Source organism: Salmo salar, chromosome 03 (genome assembly GCF_965601325.2).
Source record: "Salmo salar chromosome 03, fSalSal1, whole genome shotgun sequence".
Lineage (NCBI taxonomy): Eukaryota > Metazoa > Chordata > Actinopteri > Salmoniformes > Salmonidae > Salmo > Salmo salar.
The window spans coordinates 96,110,837-96,136,154 of NC_138293.1; the positions used below are offsets into that span (position 1 = coordinate 96,110,837).

Sequence of the window (25,318 nt, forward strand, 5' to 3'; positions counted from 1 at the left end):
TATTAACTAACAGATGTATATAGTACCTGGTGTAGTGTTATTAACGAACAGATGTAGTGTTATTAACTAACAGATGTATATAGTACCTGGTGTAGTTTTATTAACTAACAGATGTATATAGTACCTGGTGTAGTGTTATTAACTAACAGATGTATATAGTACCTGGTGTAGTGTTATTAACTAACAGATGTATATAGTACCTGGTGTAGTGTTATTAACTAACAGATGTATATAGTACCTGGTGTAGTGTTATTAACTAACAGGTGTAGTGTTATTAACTAACAGATGTATATAGTACCTGGTGTAGTGTTATTAACTAACAGATGTGTAGTACCTGGTGTAGTGTTATTAACTAACAGATGTACAGTACCTGGTGTAGTGTTATTAACTAACAGATATAGTGGTATTAACTAACAGGTGTAGTGTTATTACCTAACAGATGTACAGTACCTGGTGTAGTTTTATTAACTAACAGATGTATATAGTACCTGGTGTAGTGGTATTAATTAACAGATGTATATAGTACCTGGTGTAGTGTTATTAACTAACAGATGTATATAGTACCTGGTGTAGTGTTATTAATTAACAGATGTATATAGTACCTGGTGTAGTGTTATTAACTAACAGATGTATATAGTACCTGGTGTAGTGTTATTAACTAACAGATGTATATAGTACCTGGTGTAGAGTTATTAACTAACAGATGTACAGTACCTGGTGTAGTGTTATTAACTAACAGATGTATAGTACCTGGTGTAGTGTTATTAACTAACAGTGTACAGTACCTGGTGTAGTGTTATTAACTAACAGATGTATATAGTACCTGGTGTAGTGTTATTAACTAACAGATGTAGTGTTATTAACTAACAGATGTATAGTACCTGGTGTAGTGTTATTAACTAACAGATGTACAGTATCTGGTGTAGTGTTATTAACTAACAGGTGTACAGTACCTGGTGTAGTGTTATTAACTAACAGGTGTACAGTACCTGGTGTAGTGTTATTAACTAACAGGTGTATATAGTACCTGGTGTAGTGTTATTAACTAACAGGTGTACAGTACCTGGTGTAGTGTTATTAACTAACAGGTGTATATAGTACCTGGTGTAGTGTTATTAACTACCTGGTGTAGTGTTATTAACTAACAGATGTACAGTACCTGGTGTAGTGTTATTAACTAACAGATGTAGTGTTATTAACTAACAGATGTACAGTACCTGGTGTAGTGTTATTAACTAACAGATGTATATAGTACCTGGTGTAGTGTTATTAACTAACAGATGTATAGTACCTGGTGTAGTGTTATTAACTAACAGGTGTACAGTACCTGGTGTAGTGTTATTAACTAACAGATGTAGTGTTATTAACTAACAGATGTATATAGTACCTGGTGTAGTTTTATTAACTAACAGATGTATATAGTACCTGGTGTAGTGTTATTAACTAACAGATGTATATAGTACCTGGTGTAGTGTTATTAACTAACAGGTGTAGTGTTATTAACTAACAGATGTATATAGTACCTGGTGTAGTGTTATTAACTAACAGATATAGTGGTATTAACTAACAGGTGTAGTGTTATTACCTAACAGATGTACAGTACCTGGTGTAGTTTATTAACTAACAGATGTATATAGTACCTGGTGTAGTGGTATTAATTAACAGATGTATATAGTACCTGGTGTAGTGTTATTAACTAACAGATGTATATAGTACCTGGTGTAGTGTTATTAACTAACAGATGTGTAGTACCTGGTGTAGTGTTATTAACTAACAGATGTACAGTACCTGGTGTAGTGTTATTAACTAACAGATATAGTGGTATTAACTAACAGGTGTAGTGTTATTACCTAACAGATGTACAGTACCTGGTGTAGTTTATTAACTAACAGATGTATATAGTACCTGGTGTAGTGGTATTAACTAACAGATGTATATAGTACCTGGTGTAGTGTTATTAACTAACAGATGTATATAGTACCTGGTGTAGTGTTATTAACTAACAGATGTATATAGTACCTGGTGTAGTGTTATTAACTAACAGATGTATATAGTACCTGGTGTAGTGTTATTAATTAACAGATGTATATAGTACCTGGTGTAGTGTTATTAACTAACAGATGTATATAGTACCTGGTGTAGTGTTATTAACTAACAGATGTATATAGTACCTGGTGTAGTGTTATTAACTAACAGATGTACAGTACCTGGTGTAGTGTTATTAACTAACAGATGTATATAGTACCTGGTGTAGAGTTATTAACTAACAGATGTACAGTACCTGGTGTAGTGTTATTAACTAACAGATGTATAGTACCTGGTGTAGTGTTATAAACTAACAGGTGTACAGTACCTGGTGTAGTGTTATTAACTAACAGATGTATATAGTACCTGGTGTAGTGTTATTAACTAACAGATGTAGTGTTATTAACTAACAGATGTATAGTACCTGGTGTAGTGTTATTAACTAACAATGTACAGTACCTGGTGTAGTGTTATTAACTAACAGATGTATAGTACCTGGTGTAGTGTTATTAACTAACAGATGTAGTGTTATTAACTAACATATGTACAGTACCTGGTGTAGTGTTATTAACTAACAGATGTATATAGTACCTGGTGTAGTGGTATTAACTAACAGGTGTATATAGTACCTGGTGTAGTGTTATTAACGAACAGGTGTATATAGTACCTGGTGTAGTGTTATTAACTAACAGATGTATATAGTACCTGGTGTAGTGTTATTAACTAACAGATGTAGTGTTATTAACTAACATATGTATATAGTACCTGGTGTAGTGTTATTAACTAACAGATGTATATAGTACCTGGTGTAGTGTTATTAACTAACAGATGTATATAGTACCTGGTGTAGTGTTATTAACTAACAGGTGTAGTGTTATTAACTAACAGATGTATATAGTACCTGGTGTAGTGTTATTAACTAACAGATGTGTAGTACCTGGTGTAGTGTTATTAACTAACAGATGTACAGTACCTGGTGTAGTGTTATTAACTAACAGATATAGTGGTATTAACTAACAGGTGTAGTGTTATTACCTAACAGATGTACAGTACCTGGTGTAGTTTTATTAACTAACAGATGTATATAGTACCTGGTGTAGTGGTATTAATTAACAGATGTATATAGTACCTGGTGTAGTGTTATTAACTAACAGATGTATATAGTACCTGGTGTAGTGTTATTAACTAACAGATGTATATAGTACCTGGTGTAGTGTTATTAATTAACAGATGTATATAGTACCTGGTGTAGTGTTATTAACTAACAGTTGTATATAGTACCTGGTGTAGTGGTATTAATTAACAGATGTATATAGTACCTGGTGTAGTGTTATTAACTAACAGATGTATATAGTACCTGGTGTAGTGTTATTAATTAACAGATGTATATAGTACCTGGTGTAGTGTTATTAACTAACAGTTGTATATAGTACCTGGTGTAGTGTTATTAACTAACAGGTGTACAGTACCTGGTGTAGTGTTATTAACTAACAGATGTATATAGTACCTGGTGTAGTGTTATTAACTAACAGATGTACAGTACCTGGTGTAGTGTTATTAACTAACAGGTGTACAGTACCTGGTGCAGTGTTATTAACTAACAGGTGTACAGTACCTGGTGTAGTGTTATTAACTAACAGGTGTATATAGTACCTGGTGTAGTGTTATTAACTAACAGGTGTACAGTACCTGGTGTAGTGTTATTAACTAACAGGTGTATATAGTACCTGGTGTAGTGTTATTAACTAACAGATGTACAGTACCTGGTGTAGTGTTATTAACTAACAGATGTATATAGTACCTGGTGTAGTGTTATTAACTAACAGATGTATATAGTACCTGGTGTAGTGTTATTAACTAACAGATGTATAGTACCTGGTGTAGTGTTATTAACTAACAGGTGTACAGTACCTGGTGTAGTGTTATTAACTAACAGATATATATAGTACCTGGTGTAGTGTTATTAATTAACAGATGTATATAGTACCTGGTGTAGTGTTATTAACTAACAGATGTATATAGTACCTGGTGTAGAGTTATTAACTAACAGATGTACAGTACCTGGTGTAGTGTTATTAACTAACAGATGTATAGTACCTGGTGTAGTGTTATTAACTAACAGATGTATATAGTACCTGGTGTAGTGTTATTAACTAACAGATGTAGTGTTATTAACTAACAGATGTATAGTACCTGGTGTAGTGTTATTAACTAACAGGTGTACAGTACCTGGTGTAGTGTTATTAACTAACAGATGTATATAGTACCTGGTGTAGTGTTATTAACTAACAGATGTAGTGTTATTAACTAACAGATGTATAGTACCTGGTGTAGTGTTATTAACTAACAGATGTACAGTACCTGGTGTAGTGTTATTAACTAACAGATGTATAGCACCTGGTGTAGTGTTATTAACTAACAGATGTAGTGTTATTAACTAACATATGTACAGTACCTGGTGTAGTGTTATTAACTAACAGGTGTACAGTACCTGGTGTAGTGTTATTAACTAACAGATATATATAGTACCTGGTGTAGTGTTATTAATTAACAGATGTATATAGTACCTGGTGTAGTGTTATTAACTAACAGATGTATATAGTACCTGGTGTAGAGTTATTAACTAACAGATGTACAGTACCTGGTGTAGTGTTATTAACTAACAGATGTATAGTACCTGGTGTAGTGTTATTAACTAACAGATGTATATAGTACCTGGTGTAGTGTTATTAACTAACAGATGTAGTGTTATTAACTAACAGATGTATAGTACCTGGTGTAGTGTTATTAACTAACAGGTGTACAGTACCTGGTGTAGTGTTATTAACTAACAGATGTATATAGTACCTGGTGTAGTGTTATTAACTAACAGATGTAGTGTTATTAACTAACAGATGTATAGTACCTGGTGTAGTGTTATTAACTAACAGATGTACAGTACCTGGTGTAGTGTTATTAACTAACAGATGTATAGCACCTGGTGTAGTGTTATTAACTAACAGATGTAGTGTTATTAACTAACATATGTACAGTACCTGGTGTAGTGTTATTAACTAACAGATGTAGTGTTATTAACTAACAGGTGTAGTGTTATTAACTAACAGATGTATATAGTACCTGGTGTAGTGGTATTAACTAACAGGTGTATATAGTACCTGGTGTAGTGTTATTAACGAACAGGTGTATATAGTACCTGGTGTAGTGTTATTAACTAACAGATGTAGTGTTATTAACTAACAGGTGTAGTGTTATTAACTAACAGATGTATATAGTACCTGGTGTAGTGTTATTAACTAACAGATATAGTGTTATTAACTAACAGATGTATAGTACCTGGTGTAGTGTTATTAACTAACAGGTGTATAGTACCTGGTGTAGTGTTATTAACTAACAGATGTAGTGTTATTAACTAACAGGTGTAGTGTTATTAACTAACAGATGTATATAGTACCTGGTGTAGTGTTATTAACTAACAGATATAGTGTTATTAACTAACAGATGTATAGTACCTGGTGTAGTGTTATTAACTAACAGGTGTATAGTACCTGGTGTAGTGTTATTAACTAACAGATGTATATAGTACCTGGTGTAGTTTTATTAACTAACAGATGTATATAGTACCTGGTGTAGTGTTATTAACTAACAGATGTATATAGTACCTGGTGTAGTGTTATTAACTAACAGATGTATATAGTACCTGGTGTAGTGTTATTAACGAACAGATGTATATAGTACCTGGTGTAGTGTTATTAACTAACAGGTGTAGTGTTATTAACTAACAGATGTATATAGTACCTGGTGTAGTGTTATTAACTAACAGATGTAGTGTTATTAACTAACAGATGTACAGTACCTGGTGTAGTGTTATTAACTAACAGATGTATATAGTACCTGGTGTAGTGTTATTAACTAACAGATGTATATAGTCCCTGGTGTAGTGTTATTAACTAACAGATGTATATAGTACCTGGTGAAGTATGATTAACTAACAGAAGTAGTGTTATTAACTAACAGATGTACAGTACCTGGTGTAGTGTTATTAACTAACAGATGTATATAGTACCTGGTGTAGTGTTATTAACTAACAGGTATAGTGTTATTAACTAACAGATGTAGTGTTATTAACGAACAGGTGTATATAGTACCTGGTGTAGTGTTATTAACTAACAGATGTACAGTACCTGGTGTAGTGTTATTAACTAACAGATGTAGTGTTATTAACTAACAGGTGTAGTGTTATTAACTAACAGATGTATATAGTACCTGGTGTAGTGTTATTAACTAACAGATATAGTGTTATTAACTAACAGATGTATAGTACCTGGTGTAGTGTTATTAACTAACAGGTGTATAGTACCTGGTGTAGTGTTATTAACTAACAGATGTATATAGTACCTGGTGTAGTTTTATTAACTAACAGATGTATATAGTACCTGGTGTAGTGTTATTAACTAACAGATGTATATAGTACCTGGTGTAGTGTTATTAACTAACAGATGTATATAGTACCTGGTGTAGTGTTATTAACGAACAGATGTATATAGTACCTGGTGTAGTGTTATTAACTAACAGGTGTAGTGTTATTAACTAACAGATGTATATAGTACCTGGTGTAGTGTTATTAACTAACAGATGTAGTGTTATTAACTAACAGATGTACAGTACCTGGTGTAGTGTTATTAACTAACAGATGTATATAGTACCTGGTGAAGTATGATTAACTAACAGAAGTAGTGTTATTAACTAACAGATGTACAGTACCTGGTGTAGTGTTATTAACTAACAGATGTATATAGTACCTGGTGTAGTGTTATTAACTAACAGATGTATATAGTCCCTGGTGTAGTGTTATTAACTAACAGATGTATATAGTACCTGGTGAAGTATGATTAACTAACAGAAGTAGTGTTATTAACTAACAGATGTACAGTACCTGGTGTAGTGTTATTAACTAACAGATGTATATAGTACCTGGTGTAGTGTTATTAACTAACAGGTATAGTGTTATTAACTAACAGATGTAGTGTTATTAACTAACAGATGTACAGTACCTGGTGTAGTGTTATTAACTAACAGATGTATATAGTACCTGGTGTAGTGTTATTAACTAACAGGTATAGTGTTATTAACTAACAGATGTAGTGTTATTAACTAACAGATGTAGTGTTATTAACTAACAGATGTACAGTACCTGGTGTAGTGTTATTAACTAACAGATGTATATAGTACCTGGTGTAGTGTTATTAACTAACAGATGTACAGTACCTGGTGTAGTGTTATTAACTAACAGATGTATATAGTACCTGGTGTAGTGTTATTAACTAACAGATGTATATAGTACCTGGTGTAGTGTTATTAACTAACAGGTGTACAGTACCTGGTGTAGTGTTATTAACTAACAGATGTACAGTACCTGGTGTAGTGTTATTAACTAACAGGTGTACAGTACCTGGTGTAGTTTTCCATGGATCATGAACCTTGGTAGAGAACCCAGGGCCAGTGCACTGCCACATCGGGTCAATACCTCCGTACTCTTTAACCCTGCTATATACTGGGACACCAGGACCTCTACACAAAGAACACACACACACACACACACACACACACACACACACACACACACACACACACACACACAGACACGCAGACACACAGACAGATTATATCACAGGAGTTAGATTTATAGGAATGCAGAATACTGTGTTAGGTATGGCTAGTTTTTATGATGCCCTCTAATGGCGCTCCCCGGCCCCTGGTACAGTGCTACTCACCCTGCATCTGGGGGTCAGCCATGCCTGGCTGGGGCTGGTAGTACTGCTCACACAGAGCTGCCAGGGCTGACACCGCTGCCTCCTATAGGGGTGGAGGACCACATTACACATGAACCATTATACAATGCCTTCGGAAATATTCAGACCCCTTGACTTTTTCCACATTTTGTTACGTTACGGCCTTATTCTAAAATGGATTAAATAAATAAAAATCCTCAGCAATCTACACACAATACCCCATAATGACATCACAATACCCCATAATGACATCACAATACCCCATAATGACATCACAATACCCCATAATGACATCACAATACCCCATAATGACAAAGCGAAAACAGGTTTTTAGAAATGTTAGCAAACGTATAACTTTTCTTATTAAAATACAATATTTACATAAGTATTCAGACCCTTTGCTATGAGACTTGAAATTTTGCTCAGCTGCATCCTGTTTCCATTGATCATCCTTGAGATGTTTCTACAAGTTGATTGGAGTCCAAAGGCTATTTTAGGCTTAGAGGTTAGGCTTAGGGTTACAATTAGGGTTAGGGTTACAGATAGGGGTTAGGTTTAACAGTTAGGGTTAAGGTTATGCTTTGGTTTAGGGGTTAGGTTTAACAGTTAGGGTTAAGGTTATGGTTAGGTTTAACAGTTAGGGTTAAGGTTAGGTTTAGGTTTAGGTTCAGGGGTTAGGTTTAACAGTTAGGGTTAAGGTTATGGTTTGGTTTAGAGGTTAGGTTTAACAGTTAGGGTTAAGGTTATGGTTAGGTTTAGGGGTTAGGTTTAACAGTTAGGGTTAAGGTTATGGTTAGGTTTATGGGTCAGGTTTAACAGTTAGGGTTAAGGTTAGGTTATGTTTAGGGGTTAGGTTTAACAGTTAGGGTTAAGGTTATGGTTAGGTTTAGGGGTTAGGTTTAACAGTTAGGGTTAAGGTTATGGTTAGGTTTAGGGGTTAGGTTTAACAGTTAGGGTTAAGGTAATGGTTAGGGGTTAGGTACTGTACCTTGATACCGTCCCTAGGTCCAGGTGAGATGAGGTGGAGGCTCTTCAAGGTGTCGTCTATCAGCCACTGCCAGCCAGCTGAAACAGACAGGATGTGGTTTGTCCATTATTATCCAATCTCTAAAAACACATCAAATCCCCTGCAGGATGGAGTAATCATTCAGCTAAGGTCTGAATATGATATGAAAACTCACTGATGACAGGGTCGTCCTTGAAAGGCATCTTGGAGAGGGACATGTTCTCAATGAGAGAAGAGACTGCAGGCCTCATCAGTTCACCACCAAAGCCCCTACACAGACAGGACACAACAGCACGCGTGTACACAACAACAACAAACATTTGTTGAGGTCGCACAACATATTGGTCTGAAACCTTAGACGCATTACATTTAAAAGATAATAATAATAATCTGAAACAGTCTAAAAAAGAATGAGTAAAACTTGGAAAATAACAGTGCTGACCTGTACTGCTTTCTGTCAAATAGCTGGAAGACAAAACAAACACATGATGACATGTTTAGAGATGAACAGACTGGTGATTTACAACTTTAAAAGACAACAACACGTACCTATGTTGGTCCAACTGACTCGGGAGATTGACAACATTAACATGTAACTATGTTGGTGCAACTGACTCAGGAGATTGACATCATTAACATGTACCTATGTTGGTCCAACTGACTCGGGAGATTGACATCATTAACATGTACCTATGTTGGTCCAACTGACTCAGGTGATTGGTCAACACTTGAGACAACATGTATGTGGGTGAAAAGACACTTGAGGAGAGAAAGAGGGCAAGAGAGAGAGAGACAGACGGGGGGTAGTGAGAGACAGAGAGAGAGAGACAGACAAGGGGGTAGTGAGAGACAGAGAGAGAGAGACAGACAAGGGGGTAGTGAGAGACAGAGAGAGAGAGAGAGAGAGAGAGAGAGAGAGAGAGAGAGACAGACAGGGGGGTAGTGAGAGACAGAGAGAGAGAGACAGACAAGGGGGTAGTGAGAGACAGAGAGAGAGAGAGAGAGAGAGAGAGAGAGAGACAGACGGGGGTAGTGAGAGACAGAGAGAGAGAGAGAGAGAGAGAGAGAGAGAGCAGACAGGGGGGTAGTGAGAGACAGAGAGAGAGAGAGAGAGAGAGAGAGAGAGAGAGAGAGAGAGAGAGAGAGAGGACGGGGGGTAGTGAGAGACAGAGAGAGAGACAGACGGGGGGGGGGTAGTGAGAGACAGAGAGAGAGAGACAGACGGGGGGTAGTGAGAGACAGAGAGAGAGACAGACGGGGGGGGGGTAGTGAGAGACAGAGAGAGAGAGACAGACGGGGGGTAGTGAGAGACAGAGAGAGAGAGACAGACGGGGGGTAGTGAGAGACAGAGAGAGAGAGAGAGAGAGAGAGAGAGAGAGGGAAAGAGAGAGCGTAGCAAGCGAGAAGTGAACTAACCCTCTGGTGAATGCTCTTGAGTCCATCCACACAGTCTGAAGAGATGAGCTCTGTCACCAGTCTACAATCCAGTACAATACAATGTTACTGTCCACAGCGAACAACAGTAACGTTCAACACCCCCAGATAGCACATATCTCACACACAGTTGGGTCTACAAGAGACATAGACGGTCAATGACCTATGACTTTATAGGAGCCAAGGGCTTAAGTCAAAGCAGGAAGTCAAATCATGGGTCGATATGCAAAACAGAGAAAAACGAAGGAAACCCACACACTGCTCCTTAGTAAAGCTCTACGTATGAGACCGATTCGTAAAGCTTATTAAAAAGCTTATTAAAAAGCTTATTAAAAAGCAGTGAATCTATCAAGAGCAGTGTGTGGGTTTCCTTACTTTTTCCTCCTGTTATTCAACTGTTACCAGACACCTGCAAAAAAAGATGGCTCAGACGTGCGAGTGCCTTTTCAATTCCGACACGCAAAACAAAAGCTGTCATTGCGGATGGATTTTACTAAATAACAACGTTTATGTGGTTTTCCTATAAGTACGGCCAATACTGTGATTGGCTGGTTGAGAGGTGAGGTTGCAGTACCTGTTGTTCTGATTGGCCAGCTTGTAGAGGGCGTGGCTGATCTCGGCAGATGCCAGAATGGCGCCATGGCGACTGTGTAGATCAATGCCCAGCGCTATGGGCAGCAGCTGAGGCATAACTGAAAACACAACCATCAAAATATAAAATGTCATTTTAACTCAATTATTGTATGTCTTTTCATTCTTTGCAGGGACACCTAACAGAACATAAACAGTCTGCACAGGGGTGTGTGTGGTTGATTTGTTTGAATATAACCTGAATGATTTGTGGCCTGGCTGGTCTACCTGTAATGCCACAGCCTCCGGCACACGTCTACGATATCACTACAGTTTCAAATCTGTCCGACTGCCCTTTGACCTCTCTCTGTGTGTTCTCTATGTGTTCATTATAAACACATAACTCATTCAGTAACAACTTGACAGATGTACAGACCCAGACACAACAACAGTGACTGTCACCCAGTCCATCCCACAGTAAGACACTGTGTTGTGTTACAGCAGGTAGGGAACAGGACCAATGACATAGCTCACCTGTTGTGGCCATATAATCAGGTGCTTGAGGCGTCAGATTATGCAAAGCCTTTGTCGCTAGCTGTCGAATCACCCTGCAACACAACAGATACACATGCAGAGGAGAATTACACTTCTCCATGACATACAACTCCTTCTACTCTAATAGGCTATACACAGTCCCAACGCTTTAATGGCAACAGGCTGGCATACGGACATCCCACTTGGGACAAACACATACGACAAATACTCATTTGAGGTGTGCTTGATTTAGCTTCTGGGACTATGCCATTGGTTTAGCTTCTGGGACAATTCCATTGGTTTAGCTTCTGGGACTATGCCATTGGTTTAGCTTCTGGGACTATTCCATTGGTTTAGCTTCTGGGACAATTCCATTGGTTTAGCTTCTGGGACTATGCCATTGGTTTAGCTTCTGGGACTATTCCATTGGTTTAGCTTCTGGGACTATTCCATTGGTTTAGCTTCTGGGACTATTCCATTGGTTTAGCTTCTGGGACTATTCCATTGGTTTAGCTTCTGGGACTATTCCATTGGTTTAGCTTCTGGGACTATGCCATTGGTTTAGCTTCTGGGACTATTCCATTGGTTTAGCTTCTGGGACTATTCCATTGGTTTAGCTTCTGGGACTATTCCATTGGTTTAGCTTCTGGGACTATTCCATTGGTTTAGCTTCTGGGACTATTCCATTGGTTTAGCTTCTGGGACTATTCCATTGGTTTAGCTTCTGGGACTATTCCATTGGATCCATGGTAACGGGCAAACTAAATCAAGTACAGTATTTGAAAGTATTTGATCAAAGTCTAAAGGACATGGATGAGGACAGGAAAGGCCCTTACCCGTCCCAGTGGTTGATCTTCATGGCTACCAAGTGGTCTATCATGGGCCTGGTGTATTCTGGGAAACTGGCGATGTAAACACTGAAGAGAACGAGGCAAGAGGTTATTACTATTTTACTACTACAGGCAATGTTATAACAACTACTACTACTACTACAGGTAATGTTATAACAACTACTATTACAGGTAATGTTATAACAACTACTACAACGGGTAATGTTATAACAACTACTACTACAGGTAATGTTATAACAACTACTACTACTACAGGTAATGTTATAACAACTACTATTACAGGTAATGTTATAACAACTACTACAACGGGTAATGTTATAACAACTACTACTACAGGTAATGTTATAACAACTACTACTACTACAGGTAATGTTATAACAACTACTATTACAGGTAATGTTATAACAACTACTACAACGGGTAATGTTATAACAACTACTATTACAGGTAATGTTATAACAACTACTACAACGGGTAATGTTATAACAACTACTACAACGGGTAATGTTATAACAACTACTACTACAGGTAATGTTATAACAACTACTACTACTACAGGTAATGTATTAACAGGGTGAACAATTACTACTACAGGTAATGTTATAACAACTACTACAATGGGTAATGTTATAACAGCTACTACTACAGGTAATGTTATAACAACTACTACTACAGGTAATGTATTAACAGGGTGAACAACTACTACTACAGGTAATGTTATAACTACTACTACAGGTAATGTTATAACTACTACTACTACTACAGGTAATGGTATACCTACTACAGGTAATGTATTAACAGGGTGAACAACTACTGCTACAGGTAATGTTATAACAAGGTGAACAACTACAACTAATGTTATAACAGGGTGAACAACTACTACTACAGGTAATGTTATAACAACTACTACTACAGGTAATGTTATAACAACTACTACTACTACAGGTAATGTATTAACAGGGTGAACAACTACTACTACAGGTAATGTTATAACAAGGTGAACAACTACTACTACAGGTAATGTTATAACAACTACTACTACAGGTAATGTTATAACAACTACTACTACTACTACTACTACAGGTAATGTTATACCAACTACTACTACTATTACTACTACAGGTAATGTTATAACAACTACTACTACAGGTAATGTTATAACAACTACTACAGGTAATGTTATAACAACTACTAATACAGGTAATGTTATAGCGAGTCACTGCCTGTTCATCCCGCTATCATCCAGAAGGTGAGGTCAGTACAGGTGCATCAAAGCTGGGACCGAGAGACTGAAAAACAGCTTCTATCTCAAGGCCATCAGACTGTTAAACAGCCATCACTAACATTGAGTTGCTGCTGCCAACATACAGACTCAAATCTCTAGCCTCTTTAATAATAAAAAATTGGATGTAATAAATGTATCACTAGTCACTTTAAACAATGCCACTTTATATAATGTTTACATACCCTACATTACTCATCTCATATGTATATACTGTACTCTATACCATCTACTGCATCTTGCCTACGCCGCACGGCCATCGCTCATCCATGTATTTACATGTACATATTCTTATTCATTCCTTTACACTTGTGTGTATAAGGTAGTTGTTGTGAAATTGTTAGATTACTTGTTAGATATTACTGCACTGTCGGAACTAGAAGCACAAGCATTTCGCTACACTCACATTAACTTCTGCATAGGTCACTACTTCTGCTAACTATGTGTATGTGACCAATAAAATTTGATTTGATTTAACTACCTACAGTACTGGACACAGCTAACTACCTACCTACCTACCTACCTACAGTACTGGACACAGCTAACTACCTACCTACCTACAGTACTGGACACAGCTAACTACCTACCTACCTACAGTACTGGACACAGCTAACTACCTACCTACCTACAGTACTGGACACAGCTAACTAACTACCTACAGTACACAGCTAACTACCTACCTACAGTACTGGACACAGCTAACTACCCAACTACCTACAGTACTGGACACAGCTAACTAACTAACTACCTACAGTACACAGCTAACTAACTAACTACCTACAGTACTGGACACAGCTAACTACCTACCTACCTACAGTACTGGACACAGCTAACTACCTACCTACCTACAGTACTGGACACAGCTAACTACCTACCTACCTACCTACAGTACTGGACACAGCTAACTACCTACCTACCTACAGTACTGGACACAGCTAACTACCCAACTACCTACAGTACTGGACACAGCTAACTAACTAACTACCTACAGTACACAGCTAACTAACTAACTACCTACAGTACTGGACACAGCTAACTAACTACCTACAGTACTGGACACAGCTAACTAACTACCTACAGTACACAGCTATTTGAAGGCTCCTTTTCAACAACATTTAGCATCAGCCTACAGAACATATTGTCATATTGTTTATTTCCTCAACAACATCTTGGGCCTCAACAGTAATCTGCTGCTCCAGTCAGAAGTGAAGTAGGTCTCCCCCGGGGCTACATTCTTTAACAGGTTTTACTCTATGATGTGGGAGAAATGTTTACTCTGACAGTATAGGTGGTGGTAGAGACGTCACTCATGGGATTAGGATGGTGGCAGTCACATTCTACAGGGAGGCAGGGCTGCGTCTGAAATGGCATTCTAGTGCACTACGTTAAACCAGGGCCGGTAGAGAATAGGATGCCATTTCAGACGCAGTCAGTGACACAGCCTCAGGGCACCTATGGTGACAGTCACATTCTACGGAGAGGAAGGGCTTTGACAGCTCAGATACCTGAGACGTCAGCGATGCATTGAGAAGAAGAGAAAATGTCCCTGGTTCAACATAAAGGACCTGTCCTGTGCACACTCCTTCACAAAAAACTACTTTTACAATATAAGGGGCAGGCTCCATTTAACTAAGGCCAGATAGTACAGCTATGTTCTGTTGTTCTGGGTAGTGTAAAAGCTACTACCAGGTAGACTCCCTTCACACACAGGGAAATGGTTTCTAAAGACACAACCCTCTGAGAAGAAGGCCTAAATGTGTACACGTAACCACAGCAGTGTTCTACAATATTGGACCGTTGAGATTTTTCTAATTCTGTAGTGCAGCTCAAGCAATTTCTCCAACTGTCAACACATTCAAATGAATAGAGGACGTGTAACGGAGACGCGTTGGTTGGGAATTGTGGGGAGGAGCGCGTTCGGGCTGTGTCCCCCACCGCGGATGGTGGTCTCAGAGCCACGTAGCTATGTCACAATGGGTCACCTGACTGTCACGTCTCAGCATCTGTCAACTATGACTCCGGCTGAACACTTCAAGCTCCTGTCTGGGACAGGTGTCTCTATCGATATCGGGATGTTACTGTGTGTTGTAATATACTGCCCCTTTCTGTCCAAAGAGGTCATGTCTAGACACCAGCTAGGTTTCATCCAATTGGCTTTCATGAGAATATTCAAAAATTTGCATAAAACAATATCAGATTTTCCCACCAGATGTGTTTCCACCGGTTTGTTGCTGCTAAAATGCTGTGCGTGATGACTTAGTGCATATAAAAACATTTATTTTGCAGTTAAGTAGTTTTGTCCAAAAAATGGTTGCGTTACATAACAAATGTACCCACACTGGTCTTGGTGCTCTGGCCAACAGCTTGCAATTACAATGCAGGTAGGCTGGCCTACATGATGAGATTATTTACAATGTGGGTAGACTAGTCTACATGATGAGATTATTTACAATGCGGGTAGGCTGGCCTACATGATGAGATTATTTACAATGCGGGTAGGCTGGCCTACATGATGAGATTATTTACAATGCGGGTAGGCTGGCCTACATGATGAGATTATTTACAATGCGGGTAGGCTGGCCTACATGATGAGATTATTTACAATGCGGGTAGGCTAGTCTACATGATGACATTATTTACAATGCGGGTAGGCTAGCCTACATGATGACATTATTTACAATGCGGGTAGGCTAGCCTACATGATGAGATTATTTACAATGCGGGTAGGCTGGCCTACATGATGAGATTATTTACAATGCGGGTAGGCTAGCCTACATGATGAGATTATTTACAATGCGGGTAGGCTGGCCTACATGATGAGATGATTTACAATGCGGGTAGGCTAGCCTACATGATGAGATGATTTACAATGCGGGTAGGCTAGCCTACATGATGAGATGATTTACAATGCGGGTAGGCTAGCCTACATGATGAGATGATTTACAATGCGGGTAGGCTAGCCTACATGATGAGATTATTTACAATGCGGGTAGGCTAGCCTACATGATGAGATAATTTACAATGCGGGTAGGCTAGCCTACATGATGAGATTATTTACAATGCGGGTAGGCTAGCCTACATGATGAGATTATTTACAATGCGGGTAGGCTAGTCTACATGATGAGATTATTTACAATGCGGGTAAGCTAGCCTACATGATGACATTATTTACAATGCGGGTAGGCTAGCCTACATGATGAGATTATTTACAATGCGGGTAGTCTAGCCTACATGATGAGATTATTTACAATGCGGGCAGGCTAGCCTACATGATGACATTATTTACAATGCGGGTAGACTAGACTACATGATGAGATTATTTACAATGCGGGTAGGCTAGCCTACATGATGACATTATTTACAATGCGGGTAGGCTAGCCTACATGATGACATTATTTACAATGCGGGTAGTCTAGCCTACATGATGAGATTATTTACAATGCGGGTAGGCTAGTCTACATGATGAGATTATTTACAATGCGGGTAGTCTAGCCTACATGATGAGATTATTTACAATGCGGGTAGGCTAGCCTACATGATGACATTATTTACAATGCGGGTAGAATAGCCTACATGATGACATTATTTACATTGCGGGTAGGCTAGCCTACATGATGAGATTATTTACAATGCGGGTAGGCTAGCCTACATGATGAGATTATTTACAATGCGGGTAGGCAAGCCCACATAATGACATTATTTACAATGCGGGTAGACTAGACTACATGATGACATTATTTACAATGCGGGTAGGCTAGCCCACATAATGACATTATTTACAATGCGGGTAGGCTAGTCTACATGATGACATTATTTACAATGCTGGTAGGCTAGTCTACATGATGACATTATTTACAATGCGGGTAGGCTAGTCTACATGATGACATTATTTACAATGCGGGTAGGCTAGTCTACATGATGACATTATTTACAATGCGGGTAGGCTAGTCTACATGATGACATTATTATGGACAAAACTTAGATTGTTTTGATTTGTCAAACGGCAGCCAAGCATTGAAGCATCGATCATCATGTCACCAGAAAAAGGCCGTCGATATTTATTGGTAAAGGAACATCAAGCTCATCACTGTGCACTTTCACCTCCCTGTAAAGTTCATCACAACTTATTTCATCTGTACCTTATTAACCTGCATGTTACCTGAGTGATAGTGGGAGGACAACACACCATATCATCACCTGACTCCAAGTTTCCTTCAATATGTTATTATATCTACAGTACCAGTCAAACATTTGGACACACCTACTCATTCAAGGGTTTTTCTTTATTTTTACTATATTCTATATTGTAGATTAATAGAGAAGACATTAAAACTATTAAATAACATGGAACCATGCAGTAATCAAAAAAAGTGTTAAATAAATCAAACTATATTGTATATGAGATTCTTTGCCTTAATGACAGCTCTGCACACTCTTGGCACACCCTGGAATGAGTAGGTGTGTCCAAACCTTTGAATGGTACTGTATATTAGCGCATAAAGGCGTTTCCACCGCTCTTTCTGGCATAATACATTTTACAGACACAAAAAAGATCCCAATATGTCGAACAAACAAATTGTCTATCGACAATTATGAAATTGTACCCACATTCCCGGTAGAGACTTTTTTCAGGTGTCAGGTAATTCATCTTCATGAAAAGGTTGGATGGAAACCTGGTTAATAGACTGTGTCTAGTTATTAAGGAGGTCCATTTTGGCTCAAGAGCTCCCCTAGAGGTCAAACCTCTGTAGAGTATCTTTAACTCACCTGATGGCCAGGTAACAGTTGTTCAGGTTCCCAACAGCAAAGTAGTCAGCTGCTACTACTATGTCAATACCGTAGGGGAACGTGCCCTGGAGACAGAGAGGCAAGGGATCACATCTATGGTTTTACTTATGTACCAAGAGAACAGTGGTTTCAGTGTGACCGACTGGGTTCGAACCCAGGTCTCCTGTTAGCCCGTTGAGCTAAAGCCTATGCATTAGACCAGGGAGCTAATACAAATCTCCATGGTCTCAGGCAAGGTTACCAAAACACCTTTGTGTCCATCAGTAAACCCATGGTGTACAATACGAGCCACAATGAATGATATGAACAGTTGAATAATATGAAATCTCAATGGTAATTACATTTCGATAACGAGTCACTAGATCTGATGCCAAGCTTGGCAAGTGCTGGCGGCACACAAAGCATATTCATCTATGCCTGTGGCCATGTCAGTGTAGGCATTTCTTGATCAGCACAGAATTTAGTTTTCTGGCAGTTGTTGTTTAAAGGACTTTAGTGACAGTCAGGGCACGTTACAGTTCCACCTGGATGGTAGGTGATCTGTTTAAAGGACTTTAGTGACAGTCAGGGCACGTTACAGTTACACCTGGATGGTAGGTGATCTGTTTAAAGGACTTTAGTGACAGTCAGGGCACGTTACAGTTACACCTGGATGGTAGGTGATCTGTTTAAAGGACTTTAGTGACAGTCAGGGCACGTTACAGTTCCACCTGGATGGTAGGTGATCTGTTTAAAGGACTTTAGTGACAGTCAGGCCACGTTACAGTTCCACCTGGATGGTAGGTGATCATTATAACTCAAATGTACTGTGTATCATAGCATGTAATAACTAATAACCTATGGTTTTGGTAACTGGGTTCACAAACCTGTCTTCCCACATTCTCCTGGAAGGCAGCCTGGGAGAGAAAGAGAAAAATACACAGTTTAGAAGTTAGATAATAGTCAGTAGTGAGATCTGATAGAAATGACAGGGTCTAAGAGACAGTAGTTAGATAATAGTCAGTAGTGAGATCTGATAGAAATGACAGGGTCTAAGAGACAGTAGTTAGATAATAGTCAGTAGTGAGATCTGATAGAAATGACAGGGTCTAAGAGACAGTAGTTAGATAATAGTCAGTAGTGAGATCTGATAGAAATGACAGGGTCTAAGAGACAGTAGTTAGATAATAGTCAGTAGTGAGATCTGATAGAAATGACAGGGTCTAAGAGACAGTAGTTAGATAATAGTCAGTAGTGAGATCTGATAGAAATGACAGGGTCTAAGAGACAGTAGTTAGATAATAGTCAGTAGTGAGATCTGATAGAAATGACAGGGTCTAAGAGACAGTAGTTAGATAATAGTCAGTAGTGAGATCTGATAGAAATGACAGGGTCTAAGAGACAGTAGTTAGATAATAGTCAGTAGTGAGATCTGATAGAAATGACAGGGTCTAAGAGACAGTAGTTAGATAATAGTCAGTAGTGAGATCTGATAGAAATGACAGGGTCTAAGAGACAGTAGTTAGATAATAGTCAGTAGTGAGATCTGATAGAAATGACAGGGTCTAAGAGACAGTAGTTAGATAATAGTCAGTAGTGAGATCTGATAGAAATGACAGGGTCTAAGAGACAGTAGTTAGATAATAGTCAGTAGTGAGATCTGATAGAAATGACAGGGTCTAAGAGACAGTAGTTAGATAATAGTCAGTAGTGAGATCTGATAGAAATGACAGGGTCTAAGAGACAGTAGTTAGATAATAGTCAGTAGTGAGATCTGATAGAAATGACAGGGTCTAAGAGACAGTAGTTAGATAATAGTCAGTAGTGAGATCTGATAGAAATGACAGGGTTAGGAGTGGTCACTCACTGATGCAGCTCTACGACAGTTGATGTTTCGGTCAAACACAGCAGTGATCACAAGAGCACTGAAAAGAGAGAGAGACAAATAGATGGACAGATAAACACACTGATACACAGGCAGGCAGGTGAATGTATTACCTTAATGCCTTTGTATTGGGTGTTGGGCCACAGTGAAGTCATTGCAATCACCGGACAGAAGAGAACCCTTGAAGAACAAAACAGATCACCCAAGTTTGACCTTGTGATTGTTGATAAAAGTATGAACTACTAAACTACCAAGTAAAGTGTTAGCCAGTTTCTTGGTCGACCAACTGAAGAAAAACAACCTAATCTGGGCTGAGAACCAAATTCAACAAGTTGACATTGTGTCAACAACAACAACCTGAAGGAATGTATGATTACATATGACTCCGGGCCCTCCTGTAGTCACTGACTCCGGGCCCCCTCCTGTAGTCACTGACTCCGGGCCCCCTCTTTAATCACACCGTTGACATCCCTTCTCTCTCCTTACAAATCATCCATCCATTTCTGTCCTCCCTCTTTTCCTCCTTCCCAATCTCTTTTGTCCTCCCTCTAAGTGTTATAGGAAGGTGTAGGTGTGTGAACTAGGCTGCTGAGGGATACCCAGTTCCTCTGACAGCCAGCAAGCCAACCAGCCAGGCCGCCAGCCAGCCAGCCAACCAGCCAGGCCGCCAGCCAGCCAGCAAACCAGCCAGGCCGCCAGCCAGCCACCCAACCAGCCAGGCCGCCAGCCAGCCACCCAACCAGCCAGGCCACCAGCCAGGCCGCCAGCCAGCCAGCCAACCAGCCAGGCCGCCAGCCAGCCAGCCAACCAGCCAGGCCGCCAGCCAGCCAGCCAACCAGCCAGGCCGCCAGCCAGCCAGCCAACCAGCCAGGCCGCCAGCCAGCCAGCCAACCAGCCAGGCCACCAGCCAGGCCGCCAGCCAGCCAGCCAACCAGCCAGGCCGCCAGCCAGCCACCCAACCAGCCAGGCCGCCAGCCAGCCACCCAACCAGCCAGGCCGCCAGCCAGCCACCCAACCAGCCAGGCCGCCAGCCAGCCACCCAACCAGCCAGGCCGCCAGCCAGCCAGCCAACCAGCCAGGCCGCCAGCCAGCCAGCCAACCAGCCAGGCCGCCAGCCAGCCAGCCAACCAGCCAGGCCGCCAGCCAGCCAGCCAACCAGCCAGGCCGCCAGCCAGCCACCCAACCAGCCAGGCCGCCAGCCAGCCACCCAACCAGCCAGGCCGCCAGCCAGCCACCCAACCAGCCACCCAACCAGCCAGCCACCCAACCAGCCACCCAACCAGCCAGGCCGCCAGCCAGCCACCCAACCAGCCAGGCCGCCAGCCAGCCACCCAACCAGCCAGGCCAGCCAGCCAGCCAGCCAACCAGCCAGGCCGCCAGCCAGCCAGCCAACCAGCCAGGCCGCCAGCCAGCCAGCCAACCAGCCAGGCCGCCAGCCAGCCAGCCAACCAGCCAGGCCGCCAGCCAGCCACCCAACCAGCCAGGCCGCCAGCCAGCCACCCAACCAGCCAGGCCGCCAGCCAGCCACCCAACCAGCCAGGCCGCCAGCCAGCCACCCAACCAGCCAGGCCGCCAGCCAGCCACCCAACCAGCCAGGCCGCCAGCCAGCCACCCAACCAGCCAGGCCGCCAGCCAGCCACCCCCAGCCAGGCCGCAGCCGCAGGCCGCCAGCCAGCCACCCAACCAGCCAGGCCGCCAGCCAGCCACCCAACCAGCCAGGCCGCCAGGCAGCCACCCAACCAGCCAGGCCGCCAGCCAGCCACCCAACCAGCCAGGCCGCCAGCCAGCCAGGCCGCCAGCCAGCCACCCAACCAGCCAGGCCGCCAGCCAGCCACCCAACCAGCCAGGCCGCCAGCCAGCCACCCAACCAGCCAGGCCGCCAGCCAGCCACCCAACCAGCCAGGCCGCCAGCCAGCCACCCAACCAGCCAGGCCGCCAGCCAGCCAGGCCGCCAGCCAGCCACCCAACCAGCCAGGCCGCCAGCCAGCCACCCAACCAGCCAGGCCGCCAGGCAGCCACCCAACCAGCCAGGCCGCCAGCCAGCCACCCAACCAGCCAGGCCGCCACCCAACCGGCCAGGCCGCCAGCCAGCCAGCCAACCAGCCAGGCCGCCAGCCAGCCACCCAACCAGCCAGGCCGCCAGCCAGCGAGGGAGAAACTGCCCCAAGCTCTGTTGGCTCTCCCACTCTTCTCTCTGTCCTTGGACACTAACCCTAACCTGACTAACTCTGTTCTCTCTGTCCCTGGACACTAACCCTAACCTGACTAACTGTGTTCTCTCTGTCCCTGGACACTAACCCTGACTAACCACTGTGGGTTCAGTGAGGCAACAGTCCATGGACTGGGGGGAGGAAAAGAAAGAACGAGAGTCTTATCTGAGGAGGAGAGTTCCCCTGGGGACATCCTGCACCTTATATCCTGTGTGAGTTCCAGTGTTTAATAGTGACCAAGCACAATGTCTGTGTGCGTACCCCCCTGTGCATGTGTGTGTGTGTGCATGTGTGTATATGTAAATGCCACACTAAAGTGGAGTAAAAATGTCACAAGGCTTTGATGAATCTGGAGCAGGACTGAGCTTGCCTGAGCCCCGGTACCAAACAGCCACCGAAACCAACCGCGCCAGGCGAAACCTGGCAAGGCTGGCGGCAGGGAGCGGGAGGCTGGTGTGTGTGTGTGTGTGGGGGGGGGGGGGGGGAGGGTTAAAACTGACACTGCAGAGCTAGTCTGCAGAGTCACAGGGTCCCACAGGCCCAGACATGTCCACGGGGGAGGGAGGGAGGGGGGAGGGAGGGAGGGAGGGAGGGAGGGAGGGAGGGAGGGAGGGAGGGAGGGAGGGAGGGAGGGAGGGGCATGTAAATGAACGTCAACTTCTCTGCAGACACAGGCAGGACAGGTGTGGAGTCATGCACAGTTAAGAGGTACACCAGAGACCTGAACACACAGAGATACCTGACTGACAACCAAGGCCCTCCACTCATCACTTCCTCCTCTCATCACCCTCTCCTCAGCATGGCAAGAAACAACCCACTCATCCACAGTAACATTAACACCTTCAGTCACCTTAAATCCTTTCAGGGACAAAGGAGCGTCTGCCTGCCTGTCTGTGAAATACATTAAGCCTGGACAGTGCTCCAAACCAAACCAGTTAGACACGTCGTATGGCTTAACAGCCAGAGGGAGATGGTTTCATCATGTTGAGGTGTGGATGAGGAGCAGGCAGAGATAGAGGCTTGTAGTCTACACCTTGAGGTGTGGATGAGGAGAGGCAGAGATAGAGGCTTGTAGTCTACACCTTGAGGTGTGGATGAGGAGAGGCAGAGATAGAGGCTTGTAGTCTACACCTTGAGGTGTGGATGAGGAGCAGCAGAGGCTTGCGATTACGACCCCAGTACATATGATACCGTTGTTACTGGGAACTACGATAACGACCCCAGTACATATGATACCATTGTTACTGGGAACCCCAGTACATATGATACCGTTGTTACTGGGAACTACGATAACGGCCCCAGTACATATGATACCGTTGTTACTGGGAACTACGATAACGGCCCCAGTACATTTGATACCGTTGTTACTGGGAACTACGATAACGACCCCAGTACATATGATACCATTGTTACTGGGAACCCCAGTACATATGATACCGTTGTTACTGGGAACTACGATAACGACCCCAGTACATATGATACCATTGTTACTGGGAACTACGATAACAACCCCAGCACATATGATACCGTTGTTACTGGGAACTACGATAACGACCCCAGTACATATGATACCGTTGTTACTGGGAACCCCAGTACATATGATACCATTGTTACTGGGAACTACGATAATGACCCCAGTACATATGATACCGTTGTTACTGGGAACTACGATAACGACCCCAGTACATATGATACCGTTGTTACTGGGAACTACGATAACGACCCCAGGACATATGATACCGTTGTTACTGGGGAGTATGAGTTCATACAACATATTCTGAGATCAGTTAAAAATGTGTATTTGTTGAGGTATTACTTTTTTATTATTAAACGGTGATTTAAACCAAACAAGAAAGTATTTCTAAGAGAGATAGATTGAGGATAATCAGACAAAGAGAGAGAATGGGAGTTAGAGAGGGGGGGGGGGGCAGGGAGCTAACAGAAAGAGAGAAGAACTGGTTTGAGGCAGTGAATAACAACTTACAGCTGTCATACTGCTGATATGAAAATACCAGGGTCCTCATTTAGAAAACGGTGTGTACACATATTTCCCAAAACACCAGCGCACCGGTTTTCACGCAAAAGTTGGCATTTATTAAAAAGTGCTTATCCTCCTTCAAACTGTAGACCAGACAGTGCGTACACACTGTTTCTAGTGGGTGAAGTATTGCATAGCAAGAAGGCAGAAGTAGCCTTGTGTAGATGGGAACATATATGACAACGCTCTTATTCACAACAACAAAAAAGGGATAAGAGGCAAAAATCCAAAAGAAAATTGCATCCTAAAATAATCTCAAACAGGCAGCTACACTGAGTGTACAAAACATTAGGAACACCCTCCTAATATTGAGCTGCACCCCTTTTTGCCCTCAGAACAGCCTCAATTCGTCAGACCATGGACTCTACAAGGTGTCAAATGTGTTCCACAGGGATGCTGACTCATGTTGACTCCAATGCTTCCAACAGTTGTGTCTAGTTGGCTGGATGTCCGTTGGATGGTGGACCATTCTTGATACACACAGGAAACTGTTGAGCGTGAAAAACCCAGCAGCGATGCAGTTCTTGACACACCTTGTACCTACTACCATACCCCATTCAAAGTCACTTAAATCTTTAGTCTTGCCCATTCATCCTCTGAATGGCACACATACACAATCCATGTGTCATTTGTCTCAAGGCTTAAAAATCCTTCTTTAAGCTGGTTTCATCAGCGCTAAGGCCTGTGGTGTATTCAGCTGTGATACTAAAGGCCTGTGGTGTATTCAGCTGTGACACTAAAGGCCTGTGGTGTATTCAGCTGTGACACTAAAGGCCTGTGGTGTATTCAGCTGTGATACTAAAGGCCTGTGGTGTATTCAGCTGTGACACTAAAGGCCTGTGGTGTATTCAGCTGTGACACTAAAGGCCTGTGGTGTATTCAGCTGTGATACTAAAGGCCTGTGGTGTATTCAGCTGTGATACTAAA

The 25,318-nt window shown here is 41.8% G+C and overlaps 1 protein-coding gene across 1 annotated transcript in view; it reads right to left on the bottom strand.

Moving 5' to 3' along the window:
• The window catches only part of tbcd (tubulin-specific chaperone d), a 96,318-nt gene that overhangs the window by 26,670 nt on the left and 44,330 nt on the right, over positions 1-25,318 (bottom strand). Inside the window, 12 exon segments of the mRNA NM_001140546.1 lie at positions 7,475-7,593; positions 7,797-7,878; positions 8,803-8,879; positions 8,996-9,090; positions 9,263-9,285; positions 10,237-10,297; positions 10,829-10,946; positions 11,359-11,432; positions 12,195-12,275; positions 18,259-18,344; positions 19,146-19,175; positions 20,126-20,183. Of these exon segments, the coding sequence (NP_001134018.1) occupies positions 7,475-7,593; positions 7,797-7,878; positions 8,803-8,879; positions 8,996-9,090; positions 9,263-9,285; positions 10,237-10,297; positions 10,829-10,946; positions 11,359-11,432; positions 12,195-12,275; positions 18,259-18,344; positions 19,146-19,175; positions 20,126-20,183 (904 nt within the window).